The sequence below is a fragment of the Protopterus annectens genome, chromosome 17.part0 (genome assembly GCF_019279795.1).
Source record: "Protopterus annectens isolate FY-2018-M chromosome 17.part0, PAN1.0, whole genome shotgun sequence".
NCBI lineage: Eukaryota > Metazoa > Chordata > Ceratodontiformes > Protopteridae > Protopterus > Protopterus annectens.
Genome location: NC_056751.1, coordinates 216,678,503 through 216,700,794, shown reverse-complemented (window position 1 = coordinate 216,700,794; position 22,292 = coordinate 216,678,503). Strand labels below are relative to the sequence as shown.

At 38.7% G+C, this 22,292-nt stretch overlaps 1 protein-coding gene across 1 annotated transcript in view; it reads right to left on the bottom strand.

Moving 5' to 3' along the window:
- The window catches only part of NRG1 (neuregulin 1), a 954,030-nt gene extending 933,693 nt beyond the window's left edge, over positions 1–20,337 (bottom strand). The window contains exon 1 of the mRNA XM_044059287.1: positions 19,794–20,337. Coding sequence (XP_043915222.1) covers positions 19,794–19,908 — 115 coding nt within the window. The 5' untranslated portion in view covers positions 19,909–20,337. The remainder of the gene's footprint in view (positions 1–19,793) is intronic.
- Between the last annotated feature and the right edge of the window lie 1,955 nt (positions 20,338–22,292).

Genomic DNA, 22,292 nt, shown 5'->3' with positions numbered 1-22,292 from the left:
AACCATTACTTAAAATGTAGAACAGCATTACTTACATTCTTTCCCCCTGTCTGGAACTTCCCCCTCCTGTTTGTTGGCCTGTCTCCACATTGTATGTTGTAAAGGTATTTCCAAATACCCTCTGTGATGTTGTTTGTCAAACACCTACATGCAGTACTGCTCATAGTGAATGAAGAGATCCCACACCCACATGAAGTGCTTAGTTATACGGGTGCATTTCCAAGCAATTGGCTATGGAATGATACCACAGCTGTTCCACATGCAATGAGCGAGTGGGGGACTACTGTTCATGCACAGGCAGATGATCACGAGCATTCCTTACAATAGTCAAGCTGCTGCCTATGCAAAATACTTGTACTTTTCCACATCCACCAGAGAGGGAGAGGGAGAGAGAGAGAGAGAGAGAGAGAGAGAGACAAAGGGAGAGAGAGTGAGACAGAGACAAAGTAAGAAAGTAAGGGTGTAATACAGCAAGAGCAAAGTGCGTTTGTGTAGAATAGGACACATGGGTGGAGAGTGTTCTCCGAGTACTACAAGGGTTACCCATATTGTTCACCAATCCATTATGTCACATGTGGGGCTATGGATTGTGTACACCAGCCTCTCTGCTGTTTGACATCTGCTGTCCTTGTGAAGTGGACATTGTGAAATATACTAGGCCCTCAATATAATAATTTAGCAAAACCCACCCCACAATGCCTCCTGTCATTACACAAGCACAGCAATCTCCACACAGAATACTGATGACAGACACACACTTCCCAGTACAGAGATTAAAACCTCTAACTAGCTATGTACTGCTACTACAGTGTACTGCATTTATCGCATGCACCACGAAGTTTATTAGGTGAATGTTGTCCCAAGGTACTTCTATGGTGAGGAACATCACCGGCCCTTGTAAATACTAGCATTGGGTGATGTAGTCTGTGAGAGTTTACAAAAATTATGTCACTGTAATCACACATTTCCATTTGCCAGTGGTGGGGTTCAAACTGCTAACAACCTTTACAGGTCATTATGTTACCCATTTACCACATGCACCACTGTCCTGACATAGTTTGGGCTTCAAAACGGGTACTTGTAAGGTGGATGCTATCTGCAGGACTGCTAAAGTCAGGCTCTGAGATGTGTACTGGCTGTAAATGACGCCAGAATCATTGAGGTACATGTCCCTCACTGGTGTCAGTGGTGAGGATTCAGACTCCTTGATTTCTGGCCCAGAGGAGGGGCATTGCACAACCCTAGTTCCTTCACTGATAGCCACCCATGGTTCCCCTGTACAGCTGAGGTGGATGTCCGCAAATCTTACAAGACATATGATCGCGTGAAGTACCTGAATAGAACAAACACTGCTCCTGACTGTCTTCATGGTAATCTGTCTACTGCACTGGCATTTCCCTTTTCTGCATGACATGAAATCCAGAAACCAGATTATATAAAACGTAAAATAAATAAAATCAGGAAACCCATATGGGTTACTTATTTTAAAGTGGTAGAGCGAGCAGATGAATGGGCATTCACACCAACTATCAAAGATGGTGTTCGGGCTATGGTAAGTCCGGGCATCACCTTTATGCAAGAGAAGCATACATGTGACATACCCTTTACAATCAAAAGGCTTTGGTATACTAGCCAAACGTCAGGCTGCCCTTGGCAAGGAATCCCTATTGTAAAGGGTACTGCAACAAGACGTCACCATGTTACCAAAACATTGCAGTCAAATGTAAACAACACTTCAAGAAAAAAAATTAAAAAATGGGCGAGGGTCAGATTCAATAAAACCTACACCAAGTGTACACGATATGTATTCAATAAAATTCTTATCACAGTTTTTGTGCTTTTAGGTCAGAAAGATTACACTACTTGTACATATGGTCTACACTTTGTGGTAACCTTTATGAATGCCCGTCAATATTTAAAGCCTCAAGAATATCAGTATGAAAACTAAAATTAGGAGGAAGAGAGTCTAAGTTTTGTCTGTGTTGTCTGTTTACTCAGAACAGTGTACACTTAGTGGAGGTTTTACTGAATCTGGCCCCAAGTATTTTCAAAGATAAAACTGACAGATTTGACATACAGAAAACTATATAGCAACAAAATCTAAGTTCTCCTGTTTAGTTCTCGGCTGGGGTGCATTCTGTGCGGAGTCTGATGTACTTCCTGAGGTCACGTGGGTTTCCTCAGGGCATACCTCTCAACCACTTAGTACAAGAAATCTGGACAAAGCCTGACAAAATAGGGGTACAAAGGCCGAAAAATAGGGACAGATTTTAAATGCTGCTCTTATAAACTTAGAAAGTTGCTAGATTAACAGGGTTTGTGTTAACATACATTAAGTCTGAAACTGAAATGTATGTCATTATTTAGTGACTTCAATCCTCAAATCATCCCACTGATTTGCCAGAAAATCACAAATGTTATGAAGAACAGACCAAAACATGATTCAAAAATCTGGATATTCTGCAAAAATCTGTACAGTTGAAAGGTATGCCTCAGGGTGCTCCGGTTTCCTCCCACACTCCAAAGACAAGCAGCAGGTGTACTTGACACTCTAAATTGGCCCTAGCAGTGAGTGTGTGTGTACACGAGTGAGTGGTACAGATGAACTACCGAGGCAGGGCTAGCCACCCGGCTGTGTAAACCTTGGCTCGAGATGATTGTTACTACTGAAGTGACACCCCTACACCATGTGCAAAAATGGGAAAACGTGTTGAAAGTGGATGGATATAGTTTTCTACAGAATATTTTCTTTTTATCAGCATTGTATACACTCTTAATTTACATATATTTTTCTTCATATTTCCGTATGAACCCATTTTACTAGTATGAAACTGTTTAAAAATACGCATACTGACTACAGGAGGTGCATTACCCCCAAAGCATCCAGAGAATATGGGCATCTAGGCAGTTGTACAACCCTGTCAACATTTTACACATGCACATGCCTGTATGCACTAACATGTACATTACTTTTGGTCTTAAACATCTGCATGTGTGTATGTTTGTGAGCACACACACACATGTCATACATCATATACATATATACTTATTTATATTATATAAATGGGTCTACTTTGCCCCATCGAAATTACACAATACTGAAAGTCAGTTAGGCGAGTCAGTTTTCGTGAAAATGCATTTATCCAAAAATGCACTTTCACGAAAAAGCATTTCAGTGAACAGAATTTGCAGGTTCCAGAATCCTGTGGTGGTGCAGGTATGGTGTTTCTTAACGGGTGTATGGGAGGGGAGCTTGTTGTAGATCGTGGTAGAGTGAGGATAAGGGAATATTCCCTTTTCCCCACTGTAGTGCAATCTCGGAGTTAGTCGGTATAAGTAATGGGGGGGTGGGGGCACAGCCCCCCACATGGGGGGTGCAGGGGGGTTTGCCCCCTGCATATATGTATACTGTATTTGCTTTTTTGTTTTATTTCATTTAATTGATTTTCGCAAAAGTGCATTTTTGGATAAATGCGCACACGCACACACATGCATATATGTATATGGGTCCCTATCAGATTACTGAAGTTCAAAACTTCAAAAGTCATATGGTCAGACCATATGACTAAAGTTTTGAAACTATGAATATTTTGAATGGAGATCATGGTACAGAGCAAAATGGGAACTTTACCCTCTGCAGAAATGTACTGCAATCTCTAACTTGATATATTTAATTAGTAGGGGGTGTGGGGTGCAGAGGGGCTTGATCCACTGCAAAACATTAATAAAAAATAAATAAATAAACAGAAAAGTTCTATTTTTAATGTTTGAAGTTCCAAAACTTTTATCACTGGCTCTGCCCTTCTCCAACCCTGACTAACAAAACTTCCATCCTCTTAGTACAGTGTTAGGCATCATATTTTTGTCAACTCAACTTAAAAATCAGTCTATATATGCCCTGTATGTATTCTGCATGTTCAAGGTGTTTACTTATATTTTCTACTATTGTAGCATTTTTCATTATATGACTTTTATTTGTACTTGTGGAGCTTTTCTCCCTGGGCCTCCGCTGAAAAAGGACCCATGTCCAGTCGGAATTTCCTGGGTAAATAAATGTAAATAAAAATAAAATAATATGGTGTCGGCCATATGAATTTCAAAGTTTTGAAACTTCGATAGTCTAACAGATTCACAATACATATGTACACACATGCACACAAATTTAATTATATATACCTGCGTATAGATATACATGCGAGTGTGTGTATGTATATATATATATATATATATATATATATATATATATATATATACACACATACACATACATATATATATATATATATATATATATATATATACACACACACATACACACTCAGTAGTTTTGCACATCAAGAAGGGTGACACACCTGTACCTCAGTTATGTTCACAGTTTGGTTAAGTCACCACACTTAAGCAACTTTTGGTGCTATTTCCCCTTAACTCCACCCCTGAATTCCTTATACTAGGCCCAGTGTCAGGATGCCATCATTTATTACTAATCAAATGACCTAATTAGTGACAGGCAACATGGAGGTGACATTTTGTACTTCATTACCTGTCCCAAGGCTCTCTAGGGTGCAATCTATTAGAGAGAGATTAACTCTTGTTTTTCACTTATGAACATTTTCATGTTTACAATAATGTATTTGTTAGATAAATGTATAACTGAGGAACATGCTATGAACTGTCACGGTTGGAGCAAGACTAATATATTGTCACTGTATAATGCATCACATAACTGCTACTTTGTTAACCTTTACGAAAATATTTCCAGAATTGCATTAATACTCTAAAACCTATATAACTTACAGATTATTACATGGTGTAAAGTTTTCTTCAACATGTAATGTTTCACCAGAAATGCAAGTTTACAGCTTTAGGGACATTGGGTATTGCTAAATTATGGTTATAGAAAACTTAAATATTTCAGTAAATAACTCAAAAGACTAGACCTAGAAGAGACATTTATATCGTTATATTGAAATTCAAAGATCATTTGATTATTGCTGAAACTGAATGGGGTACCTACACCTACAGGCTAAAGCAACAAAAGGTAAGGTGAGGCAATGGGCACTCGATACCTGCAAAATACCTTCACCTCCAACCTCACATCATCAATATAGTAGTCATGTTGAGATGGATCCATATACGTGGTTGGCATCTTCACAGGAATATATCCACTTTTGAGATGAAAATAAAGTAAAACAAAATTACATTTTTTGCAGCATCTGCAATTTGTTGTACTTGAGCCTGTGAGGGCAGAAATTCTTCAGGATGTTACTCAGGTTAAGTAATAGTGTTGCACATGACCCTTAAATATGGCTTGCAAAAGTGCTGATGATACTATGTCTGCACTTTATGGTTTCCAAAATATGCAAAGTTATTTATGAAAGGCTAGAAAAATGCAAATTTGGTTATTTGGATTATAATATACTAGTGCATTGGAGTATGAATGCACTGGCTTTTATCATTGCCAAGAACTATTTTGTCTGTACAGCACTACTCTGTGCACTTTTTAAAACATTTACTGTTCATAAAATATTGACTTGTTTGGCTCATGTTTAGACTGCTTGTATTACTAACCATTTTTGAAAAAAACATATCTGTAGGCTGATGGAGATACGACATTCCATGGCTCCAAGTTGTGAATGAATTAGTCAAACCTAACTAGTGTAGATTCCTTGTGTGAGGAAATCCAAAGTATTAAAATGATCACAAATTAAAAAAAGACTACCCCAGAACACAGAACAGCAAGTAACTAAGTTGCACAAAACATAAGTGGGTATGCCCAGAAATGATTTAGAAAGAATGCCAGTAAACCCTATAAAAGAGGAGCTGTGCAATTTACCACTCTTTCTCATGAAGAACGCTACATTCTGATTTTAGGGTTATAATGAAATCATTTAAAACAAATATCTCCAGAATGTCTTCACTAATGAGCATGTGTTTTCTGCACACTCAGGACTTCATAAGGAGGATTTACTTCCCAAAAAAAGCACCACCACCTTGGAGTTCCCCTTAACTAGGCACTAGTAATTTTCTTTCAGTTTTACTGCTGGACCCATTAGCTATATTCCAGAAGACCACTCTGGCAAACTTTCAATTTATGCAGGCTACCTAAAGAAACAAAATTATTATAACCTTGATCTTCACAACACTGAAACATGAACTCAATGAGCTCAAAAGTAAACCAGTACAAGTAAATCAGCCTGAAAAAGGAGACATCCTGGGACAAAATCTGATGGAGAGGGAGAAATATCCACCTCTGTGCTGGTTTAGGATGCTCAACTGATGACCTGGCCCCAAAAATATGCATAGGTCTGGTGGTGAACATGCTATCTGTAGTACTATGCTTTTCAATAATAGCAAGTCATTTTGGCCTACCAACATCCACGAGAGATTAGCTTTTTGCCAGGAGAATGATATAGGCATTGGATGTACCACACAATATAGGCTGATGGAAAATGATGAGTCAATGTAAAAGTGGGGAAAATTTTTACTAACAAAATAATAATAAAAAATTAAAATGACTGCAAGTTTTCACAATATCATCACACTATACCGACTTAAATTAACTGCATACCCTCAATGCTTGGTGCTGTACGTTTTTAAACCTGTGTTTAAAAGGATAAAGGATTTCTTCTAACTTTCTGCTTCAGTAAGCCATTATGAATGTGTTCTCATCTATTTTTCTGTGACTTGCAAAAGGAGATTCTGTCAGATACCTTTGCTTCATTCCATCTAGTGAATCATCATGTGAAAGTTTAATTTTCCACAGTCAGGGACTACCGCATACCAAAGAGCTGTATAAAGTACATAATAAGATCCACAGAAACCAAATTTCGATACAAACACACACACAAAAGATCCTTAAGTTGAAGTGCCAAACTACACAGTAATACATACATTTAATTCATAGGCTCTCTATTAGAAGTTTTGTTCCTTCCTAAACAAACAGTTTAGAAAATCTTACCCTCAATTATAATACATAATTACTATCACAATAAAAAGTACAGTTGTGTAAATAAACTGTTTCATAACAGTAGATGTTCGAAAGATTACTGCTGCAGTAGCCTAAGGTATACGAATTATGTCCTGCCAAGTATAACAGCCCCCTCAGTGTCCAAAGCTTCAGGGTACCTTCTAAGCACCCAAACTATCTGGCGGCTTCAGCCAACGTGACAAAATTGGATGCCAACCCCTTCAGAACTTTCCTGTCAGCAAGAAGGGGAGGCTGAGCCCTGAAAGGGCAATGCTAGCATGAACAAAATAAATGACCACACCCTGACAAACACACCAAGAAACAAGGGGGGGGTGGAGGGGGCAGCTAATGCAGCACAGATCTTTTGAACATCTACTGTTATGGCAAGTTTAACCTGTACAACTATAGTGTGTTCTTCATACTGATCACTGTCGCAGTAGCCTAAGCTACATGGGTGGGTTACAATAGCTTACAAATTTTGGGAGGTGGAAGAACAATCCAGGAGCCCCTGGAGAATGGTCCTAGCAAACCCTGATAAAGACCCTGAGAAGGAATCAAGCTTATACTGCTTTGTAAAAGTATGTACGGAGGCCCAAGCTGCTACCTCTAAAATACTTCTGTGGCTTTTTGAAAAGGTTGGGTTGTAGATGAAGCCAAGGCCCTGGTAGAACAGGCTTTGATCCTGCCTGGAATAGTTTTGTTGTGGCAAGTAAATAGCCTTAGAAAACCATTTGGAAAATGTTCCACTTTGACACAGATTGTCCCTTCTTATCTTCATAAGAAATGAACAACTGATACAAAGATCTCAAAGATTTAGTTCTGTCAAGTTAGTATCAGAGTTATAAGTGGACATCCAAAGTAAGGAGTATCCTTTCTACCTCATTTTTTGGATCAGGAAAGAAAACATGAAGACGGATTATTTGGCTTAAAGTAAACTCCAGTACCACTTTAGGCATAAAAGATGTATTACTTCACAAAAACCCTGTTACTGTGGAAAATGACACAGGGTTAGCTCACTATAAGAGCTTCTACCTGAGATAACCTTCTTGCAGATATCAGATCAATAAAATGGTTTTCCATGCCAAGAACTGTTGAGACTGTTATTTTGTTTTTTTGTCGAAAACGGATGAAGATAAAGAAAATCTCTTGGGCAATCTGGAAAAGGAGGACTGAAAAATCTTACAGCAAACCTCCTTAAAACTGTACCAGTGGCCATAGCCCTAGAAGTAGTATCAGTCATACACACTGTAAACAATGAGTAGTGGCCTGTGCATTAGAAGAGGCCAAGTTATTTAAAGCAGATTTTTCTTCACAAGGAGAAACTTTTGATAAAATATCCCCTATGTTTACAATTTGTCAGAATAAACTTTAACATGAAGCACAACGACAAACCAAGAAAAAAACTGTATATTACTAAAAACAACAAAGTGAGGTCAGTGAAAAGGCCTCTTTTGTTGTTTTTAATAAATTTTAAGATGAGCCTGATAATTTAAAATTCTTAAATTCAAAGCTGCAGAAGTATACACTTTTTCCCTCATACCTAGTAATACTTTTCAATCCTCATTAGAAAGAGTGGTATTGGAATCAACTAGCTTAGCGGCAGAGAAGTCATTTAAGGCTATAGGTCCTGGGTCAGGTGTGGGAACAGTGTATAACAAAAATGTAAAAGAATGAAGAATTTTATACTTTCTATCTGCCTTTTAGGGACAGCTGGCTATCAGGAAAATTGCAGGCAGTTAAGACACATATCCTCTAAAGCAGACAGGACAAGAGGAAGAGGTGTAGTTTCTGGAAGTTCCTTCTGTAATAACTCATAGTATTTTCTGAACGACTGAGAAACCTCAGTGTGGTCCAGCTGAAAACAGAACATTATAGCAATAGTCTCAGAGAAAGAGAAACCTCCATAAGGAAAATCAGAAACTGAGCTCTCCTCTGAGTATGAATCAAAAATTTGAAGACAAAATCCTGAATCCGTTCCTGCCTCTTTCTGTTCATTTTCAGGATCTTGAACCTCTTCAAAAAGAGAAATATCTCCTTTTACCAGAAACTACATTACAAGAAGGATTAATAGCCAAAATTAAACCCTGATCCAATCCCAGTAAACTACTCATCCAAAATATCTGCTCAGCAAATAAAAAAAGGCTGACAAGTGATCCTCAAAGGCCTCGGAGGAGTGTACTCTTTGGTAGCAGGAAAGCTCAGAAGGGCTTTGCACCCAAACTTGTATTTTAGTCAGCTCAGCCGAGAAGCCGACAATTCAGGTGCGTGGAAGGTGTCCTGAAGCTTCGGAAGCTGGCAAGCTATTATATATCCAACACACACATGTATACATATACACACATAAGTCATTCTTCAAAACATGCATTAGACTACAAGAGAAATGGAGTTTAGCAAAGTCAAGTTGTAAACTTTGTATTTCTAACCAAGTTGCACACATTTTTTCTAAAGAATTTGGGTCCCCATCTCTTCCATTGCAGCCTTCAAGCCGCAGCCCACTACTGGTCCATTCATTCCTACCTTCCCTAGACATTCAAGGGCACAGGGAAAGGAATTCAAGAGGAGACTGCAGCCATCCCTTGGCAGGAGACAGAAGGAGATGTTTTTATTAGTGATTCAAAATGTCTTCACCAATTCTCTGGAAAGTACAGTTCAATGCTCAATGAAATAAGGGTGAGAGGATATTTTCTGCACTCCTGCAATACTCAAAAGAGTGCTGTGAAATCCTTAGTGGGCTTGGGCCAACTGAATATACATAGTCACAATTCTGGGTCTTTCACCACGGGTTGGGTGAACTGTCATCAGCTAGTCATTTTTCTCTCTTCGGTGGCAGCTTATCCAGTGCTTGGGCAATTGTTAACCTAAATGTCTGGGGGTATAATCTGGGTCAAAACTTTTGCACAATGCAGCTGGGAGTATAGCAATAATTTCCAAACCACTGCACTACTATTGGTTTAAGAATGTTTTTAGAATGCAAAGATTTTCAGCTGCTGCACTGTATTTAGTGAGCCTCATTAGTGCTCAAAGGTCTACTATAAGTCATCACCAACAATGACTGCTTTACAAGTGTACACTTCAAAAAGAACGCATACCCTACCCAGAGAGTCCAAGAGTTACAAGAAGCCCTTCAAGACATGCATGCAAAATTACAGTAAGTAAACTTATCACACTTAGCAGTCATTCACTAACCTGGCCAACTCATTATGATACGCATGTGCCAGACAGGGAAGGCTGTTAACCTCTTATTTTGCAGCCTGAAGTGGATGGTTATATAACTAACCAACCAGCAGCCAACTTGCATGATAATACTTTGCATAAACCTGCCTTGACAATACAAAATCCTTACAGAACAAAACTAAACATACAATAAAAAGGTATTGTGTTTAGGGAGTACTTATCAGCACAATCTTGTAATTAATAGTTCTTTATCTGCATAACAACCAGTAGAGCCACAGTAGTTCAAAATGTGTGTTTTTTTTCTAAACAGTGGTACAGGTAAGTGAAAAACATAATACACATGGTTTTGCCCACAGTCCAAATGAATTGTTCACTGCCCACCACTATAACTGGGAGCCAAGGTGTTGGTATCCTCGGCTAAGCCAAATGGTCAGATAAGCAAGGAGTGTAATATCATCTCCAGTCCTCTCTGATGGTCATCTAACAGCCAAGTGAAGTCAGTGGCAGTGTGGATGACAAGCCAGCTTTAAACTTAATCATATTTAAAAGGGGGAAAAAGTTAAACAATGCATCAAACCAGCACAGGTGGAGCTCTGGAGTCAGATGCTTTTAATATTAGCTTACATAAAAGTTTTACAGCAAAGGATCTGCCCAGAATTTTTAGAATTACTCAAAACTATTACAGAAAGGGGGTGCGCAGAACAACTCTCTAAGTCCAGAACAACAGTTCTATACAAGTTAGGGTAAAGTTCACCTGGTAGTGGGCAACTACAGACCAATTTATTTATTAAACTCTAAACTCAAGTGCTAGACAATTTTTTAGTGAATAGACTTTAAAGTCCACCTGGGACTAATGAATTACTGCTAGAAGGAAACTATAAAGGGAGACAGAGTTTGACTGACTACCATCACGTCCTGTTACTGTGTCTTCAGGCTGTGAAAACAGTATGCTCATCCAGCAGTGGCCATCATAGTAGAAACTAAAAAGGTATTGGACTCTAAGATGGAATTATTAAAAGATCACACTGGAGCAGTTCAGCATTCCCCAGTCCTTCAAATGAGGGGTCCAAGTGCTGTATACCCCTCATTCTGCTAAAGTATTAAACAGACAGGGGTATAAGGCAAGGCCGTTTTCAATGGCACTTTTTCTGTTAGCTACAGAACCTTTAGCAACATTCATAAGGGCATGCAAATCAATTTGAGGTGGGAACTAATGAAGGTCAAGGCTATCTATGCTTGTTTAGTGTTGACTGAAAATGCCCTAGAAGACATACCTGCTATACTGGATCTTTTGAGATTGTTTTTGATTCCCCTTAAAGCTAGGAAAATGAATAAAACAAAAACAGAACAGTTTTCCCACATATAAAGTGACATTTGAGCTGCAAAGTATTAAATGGCAAACTCCTCTAGGCTGGTGTACTGACCCATGCAGGCAGCATTCTGAGGCAATCCTAACCTACAAATTGAGGTGAAAAAGACTTGTCAGATTGATCAGACAAAGGTCTGGTGAAGGTAGGTCAGATTTTGGTGTCTGTGGGTGAGAGGATATGTCTTGAATCTTTTGTACAGCTATAGTGAATACTTGATTTGCCCTTATTGGATTTCTGGAAGGGCTTACAAGTGTGATGCCTCTATTTTCATTCCTCATACAAAGCATGTCTATGATCAAGGGATATGGAAGTGGAAGCCATCATCAAATGGGAAGTAGGGCAAGCTTCCCTGATTTCTCTGTTCACCTGATCTAAACTACATTTACTGCCCCATGTTCAGTAATCTTGTAGAAATATATAAATATTTCCTCAGGTAACCAAGTTGACCATTCCAGCTCCAACTCCATTCAATGACAGGCTAATCTACTTTCGCAGACTACAATTAAGATTAGAGGGATCACAGAGTTACTGAATGGCTAATAAGGAGTATATTCAGAGGCATACCAGGACTGTCCATTAATACAAATGATGAATACTATACATCTGGGACCTTTCACTGGATTGTCAAAATATAGCAAGTAAAATGAAGACTTGGTCAAAGAAGGGCTGATTTTTTCATTGCCTCTAGAAGCAAGTGTCTGGATATCTGGGGAGATTTAAGTATCTCATCACCTGTCTAGATGGATGTGGCACTGAACTGTTTTTTTTTTAAAGAAAATCATCATTTATGTCATTGGCAATCATACATTTATATAAATGAAAACAAACCTTATTGATATATTTTCAGTTGCAAATATACAACACATATAATCTTCTATTCAATCATTGTCAGACAAACATAATCTATTTAACCCCATTCTTCCCTTAAACATCATTCCTCCTCCAAAACAGTAGTATGCATGTATTGTTCCCAAAATTCCCATTTTTTTTCCCGCAAGTAATTTGTTAGGTGTTTAAGATACAAAATTACTATTTTATGCAACTATTGTTTTTGTTTTGCTGTATCTGTATTTTTTGTCCTAAAATCTCTAGGACATTTGCAATCTTTCAGTCCCAACCCCCTACAGGACAGAACGGCTCAAAGAGGGACAGGTGGTATCCCTATTAAAATGCTGTGCACTATTCTGTATAGCTTTCCTAACCATTGGCAGTTATTCCTCTCCATCAGTATCCTGCATAGCACATACTATGACCAGATAGAACGAATGCCCTCTACCAAGTACCAATGAAATGTGCACAGGTTATTCTTACATGGTAGAGTCCACTTCCAAAAGGACCAAGGGAGAAAACCTCCCTATCAGGTAAGGACACAATGAAGCTTTATGTTTTCTTTTTTGACTGGATTAACCATCCACTGTGTAGCCCAATTTCAAAGGGATGTGAAGAAAGAAAGCTCCCTGACAGTAGCAATGTACTATCAACACAATCTAACATGGGCTACACAATTCTGGTGCACAGCGTGGATATGCTCAATGTATCAACATTGAAGAAAAATAACTAATAATATCTGACAGTTAGTTAAATGAAAATTTTCTTAACATGTATCATGAGAACTTACTCAGGAGAAACTGAAGAGACCACCTTCATAGGTATATAGGTTCATAGGCTGGTACTAGGCTATCAGCCCTAGGGCCTATACAAGCCTAGCCATAACAATTCCCTGGCTATTTCTTCCCACACTATTTACTTCCCTGGACCCCTGTCTAGCAGGACGACTGACATGATCCCCGGGGTGAATTTCCTTTCTCCCATCCAATCATCAAGGTTCCTTTTGAAGAGGGCCAAAGAGGCACTCTGCTTGACATGTATGGGCAATCTATTTCAGAGTCTGGGGAGTCTCTGGGTCAGGAACCTATCCCTCCAGCATGTTTTGTTTATTGTGATGACAAGGTTTAGATCCATGGAGCGTGTGGCTCTGAGGGATTGGGATTTCTTTAAGTGTAGCATGTCCAACAGCTCTGGGTTTGACATGGCCTTGTATGTTAAGCAGAGATTGCCTCTGAGTAGACAATATGCGACAGAATATAGCTGGAGTTTTTTAAGGCAGTCAGCGTAGGGCATCTGCTGTAGACTTGTGATTCTTTTAGTGAGGTATTTCTGCGGACTTTCCAGTTGCTGCAGATGTCTTGAGAGGTGCATACCAAATGGGGTGTTGTATTCTATAATGGGTCTAATGAGGGATGAGTACAGTGGGACAATGACCTCCTTTTTTCTGGATGAAAAGCCCTTAGTGATGAGGTGTGCCACATAGAAGGATTTCCTGACTGTTGTGGTGATATGGTTATCGAAGGTCAGAGCACTGTCCACCTGTGTCCCTAAGTCTCTTATCACACTTTCGGTGTTTAGTGTACTGCCACCTATACGGTAATTCACGGATACATATTTTTTCACAAAGGGAATAACTATACATTTCTTGGCATTGAGCTTGAGCCCATGGCTCTGGCACCAAGCATCTGTTTCTGTAAGGCCCTTTTGTAGAGTATCCACATCATTTGGGGATTCAATAATGGCTCCCAGTTTGCAGTCATCTGCAAACTTTGTTATCCAGAGTCCCTTAGTGATGGCCTGTACTTCAGAGAAGTAGATGCCAAACAAGAGCGGTCCCAGGACTGAACTCTGAGGTACTCCACTTATCACTTGTCTGGAGCTGGATTTGGAGTTGGCTACTTTTACAGTGTGGGTTCTATCAGTAAGCCAGTTAGCAACCCATTGGGTGATGTAGGGATTAATGCCCAGCTTAGTAAGTTTATCTATGATTCCAGAGTGGGGGATGGTGTCAAAGGCCTTGGCAAGGTCTAGATAGGCTGTGTGGACCACCTTACCCTTGTCCATGGCTCTGGAGACTGATTCGAAGAAGTCAATCAGGTTCAGGAGACAAGATCGGCTCTTCACGAACCCAAACTGGATGGGGTCCAATGTTTGAAGGTTGCCAATGTCTTTGTTTATAAGTTCCATGATAATATGCTCCATGGCCTTGCAGATAAGGCTTGTCAGACTGATGGGACGGTAGTTTCCGGGATCCAAGGTGGATCCTCCCTTGTGGAGTGGGATAACTGTAGCTCTGCGCCACTCAGTGGGCACGAAACCTGAGGTGAGGCTATGATTAAACATGACACTTAGGTGAGGTGCCAGTTCATATTATAGTTCATGTAGTACACAGCCCGGGATGTCATCTGGTCCCATGGATGCTGTATTCTTAGCTTTGGAGAGTGCATTTTTTACCTGTGAGGCCGTTATTACCGGAATTTGGCAATCTTCCGGTATTGAGATGTGCCATTTAGGGGGTGAGAGGGGGTGAAGTTGGCACTGAATCGATCTGCCAGGATATTGGCAATATCCTTAGGATCAGTATATTTAATGCCATTCTGTTTTAGCTCAGAGCAGATCTGAGCATTGCCATTTAGATTCTTGACATAGTTATAGAATGCCTTGTGGTTGTCTTTGGAATCTTTGGCAATTTTATTTTCATAACTAGCTTTGGAGGATTTTATGAGGGATCTCAGTTTCTTACTGAGGCTGGTAAGGAAGTTTTTTGCATCCTGGCATTTTCCTCTTTTCTGCAACAGTTTCTTCCTTTTGTTGTAAAGCTTGTTTATGGTAGGGGACCACCAGACTGGCTTCCTTGCTCGAACAGTGCCTTAGTGTAGGATTCAGCAGTTGAACTTTCAGTTCCCGTCTGCATGGGTGTCATGAAGTCATTATAACAGTTTGATAACCCTAGGCCAGTCATCAAACAACAAGATTAGAAGAAACAGTAAACAAAATTTGCCAGGTCTTAAACCTTTCAGATGTCACAACTCATCACTACCTTGTCCTAATAATATCCAATGCACCAGAATCAATTTGGGTGCATCACTCCCATTTTCCTTTGCCAGTTATGAACTCTGCTTTCACAGCTTCTGCCCACACATTAGACTACTATTAAAAACATGAACCAATTCTTACTCAACCTGTAACAACACCTACTCTGCCATTATTTTGCAACATCCCTCTTTAGGTTAATAGGTTAGTACTAGGCTGCCATTGCAGGCCATTTTAAGCTTAGCTAAATTTTCCAACCCAAAAGGTAAAAGCTAAATTCTGTACCTTGTATCTATGAGTTAAATAGTCTAGCCAATATGCCATCCACCAACCCCAACATTCACTGAAGCTTCCTTGACCAGTGATCAAACCTGGGCCATAGTGGCAACAGTGCCAAATCCTGCCTACCAGACAACCAGGAACTTTTTTCTCTCACTTTGCTCAACAACGAAAGCCTTAAAAAAGTCAGTTAACAATTAAGGAAAATATACTTTAAGGTCTAGCAAATGTTAAAAAAGGAAGAAAATATAGGACTGTGTGTAAATGCATACTTCTGACAAAAATGAATTTCCATGGAAACTTTCAACAGTTTTCTTGAACTCCATCTAACTGACACACTTCCAAATAAGACTATTCTGCAAGATAAGAAATACACAATTAGATGAAGTGTTACCTGTTGTAGATAAAATGTTTGACCTAGAGTGAGGATGATCAGATTATATCTAGACATAGGCTGATGTAGCACTCCTGCCAGGAGTTCTGGAATGCAACATAACATAACAGAGAAGCTAGTGATGATACATGACAAGAATTGATGTTGTGATCAAACCTACAATACCTCACGCCACCTTTCATTTTTTTAACTACTGTTAATGTACAGACTCACACTGTTAGCATAGACATTATATTCTACTTGATTGTTGAAAAACATTTTATAATTTTAAAACCATGTAATTTAATATGACCTTGAATCAAAACAAATAACACACACTAAATATTCAAATTTTGACTCAAGTACTCACATATAAATTTAAATATCTTCAACAAAATGCGACAGTTTCAGATAAAAAAAATAATCACAGATAATCAGAGTGTGAGAAAGCTGCAAAACAACATTACTTAAGCAGTAACAGAAAAAAAATAATTAAATACAATGAAAGAAACTGAAGTTACAAAAAGAACAGCAGACCATGTTTTCAAAGTTTGACTAAAAAGGACAACAATGCAAATATTTAAATTTAATGTAAAGAAGACGCAGTCAATGAACTGCTACAAATACAAGCCAAGTGCTCTGGTGCTAAACATCCTGTCACTCTCAGATGTGGCTCTCCTTCCTTCTCTTCCTTTCCCTACTACTATTCCCTTTGCTCTGATGCCATTTCCCAAACTACACATTCGCCTTTCCTTAAGCCAAAAATGACATGCTTGTATGCATACATTAATCTTCTTTTTTTTTACCTTAGTCAAATGTACTGCAAGTTAAACATGCCAGATCTGGCTTAAACTGAACAGGGATGTATATAGTCTCCATATTTCTGAATTCTTTTTTGTATGCTGTTTTATTCATACACAGATAACATTCTAGTTAAGATATCTGAACGATAAGATTTTACCTAGATATATTACTACCACTAGATGGTGCTAGTTCACATTTATTACCAAAAAAAGATAAGTAGCAAGCAGTTGTCACCAGTCCTCTACATTTCATTAAAAAAATGGGCAACTGGAAAAAATGACTTCACCTTTTAGCGGTTAAAAACATTACATTTGCAGTTACCAACAGTCCTTGTCCACCCTGTTGCTACAATTTTAAAAACAGCTTTCGCATTGAAACAAAAACTATATATATATATATATATATATATATATATATATATATATATATATATATATATATATATATACACACACACACACACGTAGACTACACAGATTGTGATCTGTGCAACAGACCAACATAGGCATTTTAGTCCAGTAGGTCCAACACAACAACTAAGATTATGCAATAAGCAGCAGCATGCCAGGGCAATATACAGGACTGGTCATGTAGCTACAGCATTCGGATAAAAAACATAACTAAATAAAATATACCCATACAGTCTAGTCGGATACAAACATTACACTGTTACTACCACATGACAAACAGTCCAACTGCAGACTACTATGTTACACAGTGACTAAAGATTATCAAGAACAAGATTTTAAAACATGGAATGGGAGTTGAATCTTGATTTTACTCCCAAATGCAAAAATGTAACGGTTGTGCCACACCGAACACAACTATATTATGGACAGCAGTTCTATATAATCTATACAGAAACTGCTGGTCTAAACTACTACTGTTATTAAAAACTGTAATATGAATAAACTGATAATTCATCCACCACACTAGCCACTGTATCACAGATATTAAATCAACACTGACATTCAATGGGATTAAGCAACTACTTATGCACGGGTATTGCTGAAGGCAGTAACCGAGCAAGGTATGTACTGTTGGAACGCATGACAACTAATAAAAAGAAAACATACAAATACTGCATGAAAATAACAATGAAAAGTTACTATTGTCCATATTTTCTTATTAAGGCATGATCATCTATATCAATAAAGATGTTTACAAATTAGTTTTAATCACGTGTCATTAAATTCCAAACGCTACATAGGAAATATGTAACAAATACTGGATAACCGAGTATTTACTACCTACACTTATGGGCATGTCCAGATTACATTTAACGAACTGTGCAGTCTACTGTGCTCACTCACTTGCGAGGCGAAATAAATAACCGATATAAAGACATACTCTTATATACCAGCATAATAGTGTGTAGCAAAAAAGGTGAGAACCATATCTAAATTTGAAAATTACTCACGTTGTAAGTCACTCACCGTGTCCTTAACAACCCCAACTTGCAAAGCTAACAAGCTATGAAAATTACAGCCAGTTTTAATCATGTGGTATAAACTTTAAACAGCATTCCAGACTTTGCAGTGCAAATTTGAAAACATAACTCTCAACTGTCCAAACCGCAGTAACTCCAAATTTTCCCCAATACTTTTGATCTGTCCCTTTTTAAAATGTATGTGGCTGACAAGTCATTAAGGACGTTAAGTCACTAACTACTGGCAGACATTTGAGTTTGACAATTCATATCCTTCAGAAAACATGTTAAAGCAGACCTGTTAAACTAGCAAATTTCGAAATTTATAGCAACACCCCCCCATTACTTTTAGCTTTTCTAAGAATTGTTGCCACAAAAGGTTGACTGGCATACTGGAAACAACTGGATAAGTAATTAAACGTCAGACTTTTAGTTTACAAATAGTTAATCCCTGCATAAACTGGTGAACTACGTTTAACACAGATAATCAGATTACAATTATCCTTTACATGCCCTTATACTGTTCCACTGTATAAGACTGCTGCATACATGCTACTTATACGTTCTCTACAGTAAACAGTAGTAGCTATCAAATTAGATATTAATAAGCATCTTCAAATAACGTGCATCACACAAAACACAGCGTTATCAATTTCGTTTTATCAGAGAGAATTTCTGTACGAAAGTTAAGTAAGCTCTTAAAGCAGTAACCTTCCTTAACCAGTAGAGTGCGCACACACGACACTTAAAGTCCAAGGGGAGGTTAACGTGCCCATACTAGCAGCTGGCTGGCGCCGAAGGTACGACACACAGCTCCTAAGAAACCTGTCTGACAGATACGGCTCAAAGAAAACCCACAATCAAATTAGCAAGTAATATCCCAAAGAAACACGGATGTCAGAGACGAGCAAGCAGCTCAAAATGACAGTGAAACTGTTTTTTTTTCCCTAACCTATACATTCTGACACAACTTCGCCTGCCCTTGTCAGTCAAGAGTTTCAGAGTCCCCAGCCCCACTGCACCTGTGTCCCAACTACAAACCGCCCAGAGCCGGGTTCATATATTCATAGAGCTGGTCTGTTCAAGAAATCAGCCACTGAAACCGTATAATAACTTAACAATATGCCAACTACTACACTTAGGTCTTGACAAACCATAAAGTCTGTGCTTACTGCCACCAAACCACAAACTTCTTGTTCTGCCACTCTATTCAGTTGCAGGGGGTTCGTTGTAGTACCCAGCACCCCTTCTGCAGTGAAACAAAACTTATACTGCCAAGGCCCCTCCATTAATAGTAACAGTACGTACCTATCGTTTTACATATGCACAGTGACAGGTTCTCAGTCAGATACACCGTGGATTGCTAGCCACAACATGCCCCTCCTCACCTGTGCCTGGCAGGAAACAAGCGCATTATAAAATACAATTTCGTCCCACAATGTCAATAAGAAACTTTGCCAACAGCCTTCAAAACACCAAATAAAAGGACAATGGGTTTAACCTTAACAGCCAGGGAGTTCCCAGCAGGAGACTTACCTGTTCGACGTTTTGGACCTTTTGGTTTAGGTTTATCTCCGCCGGGTTTTTCCTTGTTCTGTTCTTTGTTACCTTTACCTTTTTTCCCCTTTCCTTCCCTTTTCTTCTCTGACATGCTGCCGCTCGCTGGCTTCTGGTAATTAATTCGTCTGAGCCGTTGGATCTCCTCACAGGTGTCCTTCTATTTGTCTTAGTATAATCCTTCTCGTGCAGGCGCTCTCTCCCGCGCGCTCACACACACACTCTCAGCCTAAAGCTACTTACTCCACAGGAGTTGAGATTGACTCCTTTTCTTTTTCCCCGATAACAGGAGACGTTCACTCTTTATAAACACTTGGGAGTCACTTAAGTTTTAACAAAATTCCTGATCTTTTGACAGTTGCGCTCATTATTATTTTCCTGACAGCTGTCATCCAGACTCCTATATTCTTTTGAGAGCGTCTGCTATGTACCAAAGTGAAGCACTCTACAACTTACTTTAAAAACTTTCTACTACTCTCATTTGCCTGACACTGTCAGTGTGGTCAGCGAGGTCGCTGCTGTTCTGCTATCCAAGTATCTTCGCCCACACCAAGTACTGCCCCACCTCTGGAATGTACATCAGGTGGCCACACCCAGTTTAAAGAGACAGTACAATGTCTAACGTTATCTAGCGAGGAGCATGGAGACGATGGAATTATTTCACTCTGTTTTAAAAAAGTATATTTCTGCACCACTTATTGTTTAGTAGCAACGTACCTCAGATGTTCACTGAGCCCTTTGTTTAAGGTTGTCTCTTTTAATACCACTTGAAAGCGCCCTGCTCCTAGAAAGAAGGTGCGTTAAATAACAGCGTAATTTTTCACACACATATTATCATTGGTCGCAGGTTAAGAACTTCATTTGAATAGCATCACACTTCCAAGATGTGTTAAAATGTTTCTGATTTCCCACAAAATAAGTATTACTGCACTTCACAGCAAAATGTTTGATCGTAAAAAAATCCCAATAATCAAAATATTTATGAATTTATTTACTTTCTTTTTTATTGTTATCCTTTTAATGTACTTCTTATTGACAAAGGAGTCAAATACAGAATAATATGTAAAAAATTCAACAATATAAAAGCTGCAAAAACAATATTACTCAGTCATCTCGGATAGACCGGTTTTGGAGACGCATTCCCATTTTCAGGCTTAGTCTACCCCTCAACAAAAGGATGCCTTCAAATTCAAATGCCAGAAGTGGTCCATTTTTATTGAAACGTGAGATTTTGCAAGACAAACTATAACCATTATTTCTAGAAAGAAGTTGATTTTACTTTCTTTACCAAAATAAAAGCTCACTGTTATATACTTAAAGTTGCTTCATACAATGTTAATGTGTCTCAGATACAAAACAAGTGCTCTATGCAACCGTTAAAGAAATGTAGGAAATACTTTTTATTCTGAAATCTCAGGATGTTTGCAATTTTTCATTTTTTTCTGTGGGTACAATTTCCCAAATAAGGATTGTCCTGCTTAAAGGACTGTTGGTAACCCTTCACATGATTTTCTAACTTCCATAATTTTGAAACTGTTTAGTACCCAATAAATCAGGCTACTTCACCAACAAACTGGTGGCACCAATAATTTAAATATAAAGGGCCCACATGTTACATACCAGTAATTATTTAAGTTATTGGCACTGCAAAAATCTACCTCAAACAGTACTTAATATCTGATTTGGAAAAAAGGTCTATGTAAAGAGTAGATTTTTGCAGTGTCATTCCATAAAGTCTATAGAGTTTACATGATAATACTGTTGTATCTTGCTGTCATTTTGTAACTCCGCTTTTTAAAGTGTGTGTTTCTGAGTAATATCTTACAGTTCGCCGCAGTGGTGGTGCTGTTGTATCTTTGTCGCCTCACAGTAAGACGCTGCTCGGTTCGATTCTCAGCTAGAGCGTCTTCTGCGTGGAGACATGCGCAAAAATCTGCTCTTTACATAGACCTTTACGTTGAAGGTGGTGCGTCAGGCCAGGCAAGCCGGTACGTAAAAATCAACTGCCAATCATTAGCGGACCGGAGTTCCACTGTGGCGACCCCTAACCGGGAAAAGCCGAAAGACACAAACAATTCCACAATCTTACAGTAAGTGGGAACATATATATGCTTTAAATTTTATGCTAATCCACACATAACCCAGATGTTTGGATGAATATATGCCCTTTTCAAGAATTTTTTTTACATGCATTTTCAAATGCAGGCTGAGAGGTATGAATGAAATATCTTGTGAAAGCCTTTGTTTAAGTAAGAAATGCCCTCCTGAAAAAAAGTGGTAAGCCTAAACTGTTTCCCCTTTCAGCTGGCATTGTGTAAATAACAATGACATCCAGCCATCCACTCAAAACCCCTTTTTTCCATTTTTGCAAATGGGATAGAGGTGCCACCACAACAGTAACAATCATCTAGAGCTTAGTAAGTTCACACCACACAAAATTCACAGACATGGTAAAATACTGCTTTAGATTATTGGGCA